Source organism: Monodon monoceros, unplaced genomic scaffold, assembly GCF_005190385.1.
Source record: "Monodon monoceros isolate NGI ecotype Baffin Bay Population unplaced genomic scaffold, NGI_Narwhal_1 Super_Scaffold_21, whole genome shotgun sequence".
NCBI classification, from domain to species: domain Eukaryota; kingdom Metazoa; phylum Chordata; class Mammalia; order Artiodactyla; family Monodontidae; genus Monodon; species Monodon monoceros.
In genome coordinates, this window is record NW_021703778.1 from 134928776 (window position 1) to 134941955 (window position 13180).

General features: G+C 37.3%; 1 protein-coding gene across 1 annotated transcript in view; it reads left to right on the top strand.

The window, feature by feature from the left end:
• Positions 1–275: 275 nt before the first annotated feature.
• Positions 276–13180, top strand: part of HIF1A (hypoxia inducible factor 1 subunit alpha) — a 41541-nt gene continuing 28636 nt past the window's right edge. Inside the window, exon 1 of the mRNA XM_029238066.1 lies at positions 276–716. Within this exon, the coding sequence (XP_029093899.1) occupies positions 682–716 (35 nt within the window). The 5' untranslated portion in view covers positions 276–681. The remainder of the gene's footprint in view (positions 717–13180) is intronic.

The window sequence follows — 13180 nt, forward strand, 5'->3', positions numbered from 1 at the left end:
GCCAGCCAGTGCTTTCCCTAGGAGAAGGCACAGAGTCCCCAGACCCAGGCTGGCCGCACCCCCATCTCCTTTCTCTTTCCTCCGCAGCGGCACACAGACGAGCACGTGAGCTCGGCAGCTCGTCCCAGCTGTGCCTCAGCTGACCGCCTCCTGATTGGCTGAGACAGACGTGGGCTGGGGTGGGGACTGGCCGCCTGCGTCGCTTGCCATTGGCTCTGAGGGAACCCGCCTCCCCCTCAGGTGAGGCGGGCTTGCGTGTGCGCGCCCTGTGCTCCGCGGGCGGGCGCGCCCCCGACACTCCCTCCCACCCCCCGCGCGATCGCGCGCCCCCCCCCCGCGCGCCTCCGCCTTTGCCCGCCCCCTGCCGCTGCCTCAGCTCCTCAGTGCACAGAACCGCCTCGTCTGAGGGGACGCGAGGATCGCCCTCGCTGCTGCTTTCGCCAGTGCGTTGGGCCGGGCCCTGACAAACTGCCCCAGGGGAGGCTCTTCGGAGCCGGACCTGGACCCCTGCGATAGCCGTCTGCTCTCCCGCCTCTGGTCTCACGAAGGGTTTCCCGCCTCGCACCCCCCACCTCTGGACGTGCCTTTCCTCCCCTCCTCGCGTGTGGAGGGAGCCAGCGCTTAGGCCGGAGCGAGCCTGGGGGCCGCGGGCAGTGAAGGCATCGCGGTGACCGATTCGCCATGGAGGGCGCCGGCGGCGCGAACGACAAGAAAAAGTAAGCCCACACCCCCGGCCGGCCGCGTTCTCCGCCGGCCCTCCCGCCTGCCCGCCCGCCGCTGGGGGCTCGCTGGCCGGCCTCCGCGTTCCGGGGGGCCGCCTTTTTGTTTCTGCCTCTCTCCCCTCCCCTCTCTCTCCCCCAGCCTCGCCGGCCGGCCTCCCCCACTGTCCACGTCGCCATCTTGTCGTGGGGGGTGGGAGACGCGTCGAAAGTGCTTTCAGGGGCTGGGGGCCGGGGGCTGGGCCCTGCTCGCCTCCCCTCCCGGCCGCCCGGGCCTCGCACCGCCCTCCTTACCCACCTCAAACCCCCAGCCTGCCCCGTGCCCCACTCCGGGTGGACTTCCCCTAGCCTGAAAACCCCGGGAAGAGAAATGAGCCGCAGCTCAGTCGCCGCCGCTTGCACCCGAGCTTCCGCTCCTTCCCGCCCCCATCCTCTCAGGTTCCATTGAAAACTCGGCCCCGGGGCGGCCCCTGCACGCAGGTCCTGGCTTCCCTGTGGGCTCGGGGCCCTGGGTTTCCGACCCAGGGACTCGCGTGGTTGGATGATCTTGCCCCGCGGTTGTCCGGCTAGGCGTGTGTCTTTGCCTTTGTGCATTAGGGATTTGCCGCGATGGCCTGGGATGCTAACTTTTTAGTTTGCACGTGCAGGTTTGGTTTGGTTTGGTTTGGTTTGGTGTGGTTTTAATCGCCTTGAAAAACTTGCCTAGAGCGAGAGTCGGAGTAACGGGAATTTAGGGGAATGGCAACATTTTAATGAGAACATAAGAAGTGGATACTTTCTGTCACCTGTCAAGAGAGCCCAGACTTTATAAGTGAATTATATGCTTCATTCATTCTTGGAAATATTTTAGTGAAAACGTAGCGGCTGGCTAAATTCAGGCAGACACTTTTAATGAGATTGAAAGAAAAGTATATGATCAGAGCAATTGAAATGCAGCAGTAAAATGTTGCAAAGTTTTTGGACAGACCTGCCTCATTTTCCTGAAATTGAAGTATATTAAAATATACCCGAAGTAAATAATCATCCTGTTAGAACTTAATGCAAGTTTTAAAAACACCTTGAATTTTGAGTCTTAAGTGGTACATTATAGGATTAAGAATTGTGAGTCCAACCAGTGGAATTAAGTGACCCACCTCCACTCCCACCTTTTGGTCCACTCTGGTATTTTAACCTTTGAGGAAATTATTTTAAGGAATTGAAGATTTATGGTAAGAGTTCTGGTTAGTAGGCTGGCTTTACTGTTAAGTCCTCCCACTCGTCTGGGAGAGATTAACTGCCCTAATCAGCATCAGCAGAAGATAAACTTGTTTATGTTCTTGCTATTTTGTGGATTCCTTTTTGGTCTTTATCTAATGGAATGATAAGTTTGCAGTTTGTATACACCAGAGGAAGCACGTATTAAATTCAAAAAGTGAGAAAACAGGTCTAGATTTCCATTCCAAGGGTTGCCAGGAATTAATTGCAATTAATTTTGTAGAAGTGATTACAAGGTTTTTGATGAAATGATGAGGCTGCTATATTGTAAACCTAAGGCATATCATCTCTATATATTGCCAATATTCTGTCCTTATATGCTGAATCATATTTAATATTGTGCATGAAGTTATGCACCAGTCACTCCCTTTTTGTATACAATGTTCTACTTATTTCTCCTTTGCAGTTCATCAGTTGAGAGGAGCATAAGCAGCTTTAATATAAATGAATTAATTAGCTACTGTGCTTCACTCCCAAGTCTAAACTAGTTCTTAGATTTTCCTCAGTCACATTTGTTATTTTCAAAATATTCTCATTTGAAAATTTAGCAAACTTGGATCAGATTTAATGTTTCTTAATACAGAGGTTCTTAAAACTGAAAAATTAAGTTAATGGTAGCTACTCAACAACTTTTAGATGTTGTTTGTTAAAGATGTCTGTTTTTTTATCGTTTTCTAATAATTTTAAAACTTTTTGAAAAGATAACTGAAAGATTGAGGGGCAGAGATTTTTCTCCTTAGAATTTTTCCATTTTAAGTGAGCCTGTAGAGTGCAGGTGGGGAGACAAATTTGTCATTTTTAAAGGAGGGTTAGGAAATTCAAAAGCTGAAGGATTGGAAAAAATCAGAACAGAGGTTGGGTATAGTTATAATAGATTTAACATAGGGAATTTCATGTTGATTCCTTAATAGTAGGGATTGGACTTAATTAATAGCACATTAATGTTGATTTTTAGATTTCAGTGGAATGTCAAGAGGTTCATTGTTCGCTGTCAGGTTTCAGGCCAGACTCCTTCGGTGTTTTCCAAAACATAGTTATTGGATCATTAAAATCTCAGAGAATGGACTTTCCTTAACTTCCTTCTTTAACTTTGGTCATTAAAAATCAAGAAGCTCTCATTTACTAGTAAACTTTTTTCTTGTTACAATTTTACTTTGATTTCCCTTGAAACTCTTGAAGAGGTTGCCTGGTGGTTAAGAGCATAGGATTTGAACCTGACACCTCTGAGTCTAGCCTTTTCACTTGTTAGCTTTGTGAGCTTGGGCAACTTACTGAATGCTTGTGAGCCTATTTCCTCCTTTTGAAATGATGATAATAATAGCAACCATCTTAGTGGTTATTATGAAGATTAAATGTGATAATGCCTAGTGCTTGGTTTAGGAGTCTTGGTAACATTATATACTTGAAAATAGGTGTTACCTGTTAAAGTTTTAGTTTAAACTTCCACAACACTTTAAAACTCTTCCAAATGTTTCTTTGCGTTAGTTCTCCTTCTCCCCACTTTCTTTTCTATATCTCCTAAAAACGAAAAGACTGTCATTGGATCCACAACTTTAAAGGGGATTCTTTTCAGTTAAAACAGTACATCCCTGGATTATGTTGGCATCTAGCATCAATTATTCTTGAGCATCTGATCTACTGTCTACCTTAGGCCCCCTTTTTCACATTTCCTTACCCCCTTGTTTCCTCCCCAAACAGGCTACTAAAAATTTCCTCTGGACTTTAGAGACTAGAGTCATAAACACATATACTAGTCAGACAGTTCATTTCAGCAGGGTATGTGCAAGGCACTGCAGTCTTAGGAATGGCAGTAACTTAAAACATTTTTATTTTGTCTTGATGCCACAGTTTGGAGTAGAAAATTTTATAAATATCAATCTTTGCTAAATATGATGACTTGATAAAATACTTGTGGTAAAACATATGAGCCTACATAGTAGAAAAACTGTACTTTACTTATGAATTTCTCCAGAGGTAAGATCTTAGGCTTTTATCTCAAGGCAAGGCTTCAAGCCTGTACTGCTTGTCTGATTTTTGTAGCTTGATTTGTATAAAATTTATATTAGTGCACTCTTCCATGTGTATGTGTTTACTGAATTATCATGTTGTTTTAGATTATGTGTGGTAGTTCATTCCTGCGGTCCACTGCAAAGCATTTTGTGCAGTTTAGATAACATCCAGTCTTTCTACCTATTGACTTCCATTGTCTTTGCAGCTCTAATGGTGTTTGGGCTCAAGGTAAAGATTTTGTGGTTACATTCTATTGTTTTATGTTAGGAATGGTGTATAGGAGGCTGAGGGGGATTAGTCTCGACTGATTTTTTTCAGAAGAATTCATAATAGTTTATTGTGTTTGGTGGTGAAATAAAAAACTTACCATGCATGGATGTTAAAGATTTGGGTTAGATTACTGTGCTTATTTATAGACACGTCCTCTTAAAATATAATTTTTAAAAATTTACATATTTAAAATACTATATTCTTTTCTTGTCTGAGATGGTTAACATAGGTCTGTTTTTCAAGTAGGAGAAAATAATCTGACTTAAATGTGTTATTGGATTAGTTTTCTATTAAGATATTGATTTTAATTCATAAGAAGAATGCTCTTTTTTCTTGTTCCTTTCTCTCTTTTTTTTTCAACATTGGGACTAATTATCCAGTTGGTGGATTTTACCCAGCCTTGTGCTATTTGTGATGTATGTATGTATGTATGATATATGTGTTGTGTATGTTTCTGCTTAACTAGAGGGTTAGAAAAAGAATTTGAAACTAAGACGAGCCAATCTTCTTGTTGCTCAGTATTTTCGGTGAAAGTATAGTGATAATTTTTAAATCTACTATAGGCCTTGGAATTTTAAAGATAATTGTATCCGTGTCTCTTGGCGCATCAAAAATTAACTATTTTGTATGTGCATTGAGTTTTATATTAAAACTTGTATTTTCTGCAGTAAAAAGTAATAAACCCATATCTGTTTGCCAGACATGACCCTTTTAGGAAAATGTAATGTATAAAATCTAAATCTGTAAAAACAAACTTTAATGATTACCTCATGACTTTTTTTTCCTCCATAGCTTTTGAAGTGATTGTAGGGTTTTTTTAAGTTGTGTTTTTAAAAAACAACATAAAATTTCCCATCTTAACTATTAATAACTGTACAGTTCAGTAGTGTTAATTCACATTGTTGTGTAATCAATCTCCAGAGCTTTTTCACCTTGTAAATTTGAAACTCTGTAACTATTAAACAACTACCTCCAATTTACCCCCTCCCTACCCGCCCCCCCACCCCCGCCGGCAACCGTCATTCTACTTTGTTTCTATGAGTTTGACTACTAAATACCTCATATAATTAGAATCATACAATTTTTGTCTTTCTGTGACTGGTTTATTTCACTTAGTATAATGTCCTCAAGATTCACCCATGTTGTAGCATATGTGAAAATTTTCTTCCTTTTTAAGGCTGAATAATGTGTATTAGATTTTATTTATCCATTCATCTTTCGATGGACACTTAGGTTGTGTTGACAAAAATAATCAATAGACAATCTATAATAGAAATAGGAAAGGGTTTTCTTTGAACCGAACTGAGGACTATAGCCCAGAAGACAGCCTCCCAGATTACTCTGAGAAACTGCTCTGGAGAAGCATGGTTTTAGCATAGTTTTATGTCTTGTCAGAACAAAAAACATCAAAAACAAGTCAGAGATACATTCCTTCAAGGTTTCAAAAAAAAAGCAGATCAGCAAGTACACAGCGATTATGGCCTTGGCACCTGGGATGGGAGTCTTATCATTGAAGGAGTACCAGCTTTGGCGTCCCAGAAAGGGAGGCATTTAATCTTTATTTTTAACATGGACATTCTTTACTTCTGGTCAGTGTGCCCTTTTCTGTAATAATTAAAGCAGATGTACAGTGTATATTTGGTAGGCCACAGTCTGTTCTAGTTAGCATAAAATTCAAGTTAACTTATGTATAAGCCAGAATGATTTCCCCACACCTCAACATGTGAACATTGCTTTTGTCAGTTGCTTCCATTTGTTGACTATTGTGAATAGTGATTCTATGAACATGGGTATGCAAATATCTCGTTGAGATCTTGTTTTCACTTATTTTGGATGTATACCCAGAAGTGGATTGCTGAATCATATGGTAACTTAATTTTTTAAGGAACTGCCCATACTGTTTTCCATAGTGGCTGCACCATTTTACATTTCCACCAACGGTGCACACGGGTTCCTATTGCTCCACATCCTTCCCAACACTTGTTATTTTCTGTTTTTATGGTAGTAGGCATCATAACAGATTGGTTGAAGTGGTTGTGTTTTTAAGGGTTAGTTTGTGAATAATTAAACTTAAAACTAACAGCAGAGAACAGTTGCCACTGGAAGCTTTGTCAGAAGTGAGATTAAGCAACTCTAAAATGAGAATTAAGTTTTTCTAGTGACTTAGAAAGATTTGATGTGCCAGTACTTCTTCAGAAAAATACTTACTGTTTAAAATGGTCTCTACCTGTTCTATTGTTGATAAAGTCCCATTTCATTAGTAACTTTGTTTTAAAGAACTTAAAACTATAATTGAAATGACTTATTTTTATAAAATAACTGTTCCCAAGATGTTATCTTTTAGTTGTTCTGGTGATCTCACCTGTTATTTATGCGTGTCTTCATTTAAAAATTTCACTTGGTTATAATATTAAACATAAAGATTATTTCCAAGTATGATTTTCAAAATTTATTGTTTTGTAAATGGGACAAAAATTAGTGATGGAACATAACTTACTGTAGTTCTTGTAGTTCTACCAGTTGTTTTGAAAGTCACAATATATTTAAAGTGTCTCCTAGCTAATATTGCAGTTTTCACTCATTAGTGACAGTTCCCTGTGCTTCTCCACTTTTCCTAATAGTTTGTGAGAATTTCTTTTTCCAACTGAATAATAGTATGGTAAAAATAAACAGAAGGTTTAAAGGCAGAACATTTAAGTCTTTGAGTTGGAATATATTTCTATTCTTATATATAGATCTTTTCTCATGAATTCAGATGCTAAGCAAATTTATTTAAAGTGACCCCTTCCCCTTTTTTCAGTTATAAAATTGAAACGTTTCAATGAGCAAGATCACAAATAGACTGAATTTGAAACTTGTGATGGAGAAGAGATTACTGGCATACAGTGACCTCCTAAGTATTTGAATGAATAAATGAACAAAATGAAAGGATAACTGAATGAACAAAGAAAGCAGAGGAAGATTTTAAGATTTTTAAAAGGATTTTTTGGAAGTCATTATTGCTCTTCTATGTTGCACTTTTGATAGGAATTTTTCTTATGCTGGGGCATCTCTTGTGCTGCTTTAGAACTTTCTTGGATCTCGAATTGTAATTTTTCATCACTTAAAAACATTTATAGTATCTATTAAAACCAGGTCAGAAAACACTTTTGTTAATAAATATAGCTAGGTAACATGTACTGGCCTTGAAAAGATCTCAATACCCTATTTTAAGGTATGTTAAAGGTTAGTGCCTGCCAATTCTATGTACTTAGAACACTGAGTAAAAAGTTTACTAAGAGGCGTGTATGGCTGGGGAAAATCAGCTAGGCAGATGTGGAAAATATCTTTACCCTTGTTTCATCTTTAGCAAACATTTCTTAAATCTACTCTAAACTTCCAGAAAGTTTAGACCAGTTTACATTCTCTAGCAGTATTTGAGAGTGCCCTTTTGTACTTTATCATCATTAAAGTTTGTTTTTAATATGAAACACTGGCAGTTTGTAAGTGTATTAGGATTCTTTTTATTGCAAGTGATGAAACACAGCTCAAACTAGTTTGGGGGGTGTGGGCTGGGAGGCTGTTACTAGCTCACACAATCTAGCTTTGGTTTGAGGGACAGTTAGATCCAGAGTCTTAAGTGATGTCCTTCAAGTGTAATCTCAGGCTTTCTCTTGAATATTACTTGGTTTATATTTTGCTTGATTTGCATGTTGGCCTCATTCTGCCATTGACAAGCTATTAATATGGTATGAATTATGGCCACTAAGCATTCCCATTGTCTGCATCCATACAGTTTGTGATGATAAAAAAAAAAAAAGAAAAGAAACTCCCTCTGTCTTCTAGTATCCACATATCAGTCTCTTGGATGAATGCCCGTTTCCCTGCTTGGACTATTCATTTTTAAATGTCAATGGGGTTCCCTTATTACATGAGTCAAATGTCTTTTTGTAGATTATTTGATTGTCTTGATGTAGATTATTATCTCCTTATACAGGACTCTTGATCAATGCTGGGCTATAGGTTTTTGTTGCAAATCACCAGAATTCATATTCTGCAGAGTTCTCTATCAAATCTAGTTGGTCTACGATTGTTCTTGCTTTGGGAAAGCTTAAAATCTCTTCTCTGGACTAAGGCTTTCATTTCTTTAAGAAAGATGTAGTAATGAATGACTAATGGCTAAGAGGTTTGGCTCTAGAGGCTGGCTGCTTACTTTTCCTCTTAAGCTGTGTAATCTTGCACAAGTTGCTTTACCTCTTTAGGTCTCACTTTGTTTATCTGTAAATTAGGGTAAGGGTAATTGCCTTATAGTATTGTTGTGAGGACAAAAGAGATTAACCCATGTGGAACACTCATAACAATTCTTGGCACAAAGTAAGGGCTTAATAAACTAGAAACCAATTATATCCGTATTATTATTATATTTATTAAGTTGTTTTCAGAAGAGTTTCACTCCCTTGAAGTCTCATGGTATTATTTAGAATCCTTCAAACGTTCTTTAGGACAGTCTGACAAAGGCTGATGTCCTTTTGAGCCAAACCATCAGTGAACTTATAATAGTAGTATAATAGTTGGTGGTGCTTTTCCTCTACATTGCTATTTTTCCATGAACGTCTGGCCTTTGAAAATTAAGTGAAGATACTTGTTTTTTTGTGTAGACAGTTTATTCTAAAATAATCATTTTCTACAGTGATAATAGTAAAGGAAGAAGAATATTCTCAAGGGTATTTGTTTGGCTGTTACAGGATGGGAAATTAAGAAAGCCTACTTTTCCATGCTCTTTTGATGTCAGAACTTCATTAAATGTCTATTTAATCTGTTTGCAGAGGAGAGTTGGAAATTGCCTACCTTTGCAGGTAACATAGCTAAAATGTTTAAATGAGTTATGTGTCAAATCAATAGAACCTTCATTGTGAGTGGAGGAAGGGATATTTTCTTGGATAATATGAAGAAGTTGATTTATCTCAATGATTCAAAAAATTTTTCAACCCTAGACCACTACTCTAGCACCTAACCACCATGGCCTGTAACATATTATTGCACATTCATTTATTCAGCAGATATTTGTGCATCTAATTTGTCAAGCAGAGCAGTGAATTGTTGATGGCTCAGGCCATAGTTGAACATTCAGTTTTTGGTGTTAATTGATTCATCCATTATGTGTTCCATGTTTTATTTTTTAGTACAGTGTGATTTAAGTTTGAGGTTATTGCAAAATAATTGACTTTAGGATTGAATTTTTTATTTATTTGTTTTATTATTTATTTTAATATCAGCCATCACAGGAGTATCTTCTATAATTGTGTTTACAGATTTGCCAGTCTGCTGTGAGAATTTTCTTAGACACACACAAAAAGCACTCTCACAAAACAGTCTATTCATTTTTGCAGCTTTAAATGTTAGAAAGTTCTTTATCCCAGCATTTCTCAACCCTGACTACTGTTTAGATCTCTTCTGGAGCAAAGTAATCCTTGTGAACCTTTGAGATGTGCCCAGTGACCTCAATCTGTGTGTACCACGTTTAAAAATGTAACCCTGTTCATTTTAGTGATCACTTGGTACCAATTTGATCATAAACAAATGCAACTTCAAACACAGAACGTTTCTAACAATGATAGAGATCTATATAGAGATCTTCCAGATGATCCATAACATGCTTTTTTCCTTTTCTTTTTCTTACATTGCCACCAAAATGAGAATAAGATTTAAAAATTCTTATAGCTTACCTTCAGCACTGCTTAACTCTATTGAGCAAACCCTGCCATGTTGTAACTCCCACTTATTACTCTCTGGAATTGCATAAATTATGAAACCTGCCTTCTGTGTGACATCCTTTTCAAATATCTGAAGGTAGTTATCATGTCTCTTCTATTCCTAAGTAAAAACATCCTAAATTTCTTTAATCTTTTAATTTAAATTTAAAAATTATATGTTAAGCATCTGATATGTGGAAAGGCATCGGCCGTATTAAATACAGAGGCATCATTCCTAGGTGGAATCTGAGAGCTGCCACTTAATAATAGTATTACTTATCCTCTTTTTATTGACAAAGAAACGGGATCAGAGGGTTAGTTGAAATTTTAGTTGGTAACATTGGATAGGATGGATTGGTGTAGGTGGAAAATCAAGACATTTGCTTCAGAAGATCTTCTCTTTTGTCATCGTTTCCAGAAACTTCATCATGGTCAGGGCTTAGAACTAAACAGGAAAAATCTTCAGGGTGTGATTTCTGTGTGTATACCTTCATTCCATGTGATTTTTTTTCCTACTATATAAGAAAGAACTTGATTATTATAACTTACGTATCGTTATATTTAAGCAAATAATTAAGGATACATTTTTCTGAATATACACATGCATAAAGTTTAATGTCACTGACCTTGATTTCCAGTCTCAGTTCTACTACTATCGGAAAGCATATGATAAGGGAAACAGAAAGGCATTTACAAGCTGAGAGGGAGGTAATGCTAAGGGAGAAGAGTAGTAGCGTAGGTGACGTGATTTCGGGAAAGCCATTAACACACAGCTGTTACTCACAGACAGTGAGTCTCAATCCTTTGATGTTTGTGGCATTCATAAAGAGTTTAAAAGGTGATTTATAAAAAATTATTTCAGAGAATTGAAAAAATGTTGCACCATTATCACATTTTTCATTTGGTCATCTTTAAAGCCTAATTATGCTCTGATCTTTTTGAGGAAAATTATGGTTTTTACTAAGCACATACTTTATTACTGGCTTGTCATTGAGTGGTACCTCTAGCTTCTTATTCCCAGCAATTGTACTTCGTTCTACATAGTATTGCCCAATCCACTCAGTTCAGTGTTCTGCCTGACAAACACAGTTATCATGGTATGTGTAGGTAGCTGCAGCTACAAATCAATTTTTCTGTTTTCAAATTTGCTGGCTAACCTGTTAAAACTTCTGCTATAAGATCTGCTGATGGTTCTCAAATTTCTGTGGCTTAAGAATCACCTGGGTGTTTAATTAATACAAGGGTTCCCAGGTACCCATCCGCAGAGGTTCTGATTCGGTAAATTTAGGATGGGACTCAGGAATGTGTAAACTTTACAAGCACCTGTAAATGAAACACAAACCTTGAACAGCTAGGATTGCTCATCAGAATCACCTGGAAGATTCTTTTTTATTTTTACTTTTTAATTGGACTTCGTCTATTTTTTTCTTCCAGTTTTCTTGAGATATAATTCACGTAAAGCACTGTATAAGTTTAAGGTGGACAGCATAATGATTTGACTTATATACATCATGTAATGATTACCACAATAAGTTTATGGAACATCCATCATTTGACATACATACAAAATTTTTTAAAAAGAAAAAAGGTCTTTTCTTGTGATGAGAACGCTTAGGATTTACTCTCTTACAAACTTTCGTATATAACATACAGCGGTGCCAATTTATTAATCATGTTGTACACAGAAGACTGTATTTTAAACTGACATGCCAAGCCTACAAGTTGAATTTCCAGGATTGGGATCTAGGTACAAACATCTGGGGGGAAAAGTTCTATTGGTGATTGTGATGCAGACCACAGGTCAACCATTGATTAATTTTGTGTAAGTCCATATTGTATTTTATAGTTACTGAGTTCTAAGTATGTGGCTATGTTAATGTCTTAGAGTCTGGATATGTTTTCCCTGTTTGTAAAGCATTTGGGCAGATTTTTAAAGAGAAGGTATTTAGTAGACAATTTTTGAGTGTTGATGAACAATCTTTTACTTCTCTGGGCATTTTTGAAGGACACATAATGAAGTATTTTTTTAGAGCAGAGGGGCTCAAGGTATTCTCCAGACCAGCATCTTTGGTATTATCTGCTAATTTATTAGCATTGCAGATTCTCAGGCCCCATCCAGCCCTTCAAATTGGAAACTCTGATTGTGAGGGAAGCTAAAGTTTGAGAACCTCCATCTTAGAGTAATAGCTTCATATTTTTAAAATTTATCTAGTACTTTATATATTGTAGGGGATCAAAGATTTTTTGAGAAGCTCAATACCAATTCTGAACTGAGAAAGTTGATTTTTAAATCACTAGTTAAGAATAATCTAAAAACAAAAGCATATCCTTTTTCCAAACAGAACTTCAATATACAATCATTAAACAGATGGAAATCTATTAGCTAATTAATTTAATTAGTGCATAGATAAAACATTTACGTATTAATGCTATCTCAGATGTGATACAGATTTCATTTTCAGAATGTACCCTCTAATTTAAAAGTGATTCTTTTTCCCCCTATTTATTTTACTGCAACATTAGAAAATCAAGTGTTAAAACTAAGCATTTTTGTGAGGTTACTGGAAAGTGAATAATCCATCTTTCTCTAATTGTGGACATTTAAGAGATCTTAAGTTAGTAAGTTAGTAAGATAATTATCATCTAAACCAAGAAATTTTAAAGCTGCTTTCAAAAATAATACAAGTATATGTATTCTTAATATTTTTTGTTATAAACCATTTCACCTGCCTTTTGGAATTTCAAATTAATTACAAAATGATGAATTTTCAAAATCTGAAAATTAGAATGAGAAACTGAAAATACTGAATTATATTGCTTACTCAGTTTTACTTTCCATTTCCTGGAAAAAATATGATTGTTCTTGCGTTATTCCAAAATGAAGAAAAAATTTAACTTGTTTTCAGTTAGTCTTTTTAGAAGACAAGTTTAAAAGATGACTACTTTCAGATTTTTCTGACAAGTGCAGGTGTCAGTGTTAGTGTTAGTTCAGTGGTGGATATTCTTAAAGAACAAAATAATCTGTGATCCTGCCATCTTGAAACTGCTATTGTTAACATGTGTAAACTTTGCTAACACTTTATATATTGTATCTTTCTGGTTTTATCTGTGCATTTATAAGTTATACATTTATTTATATACATAAATATGCATTACATAGACACAGAGAGAAATGGATTCATACTCAAATTTTGT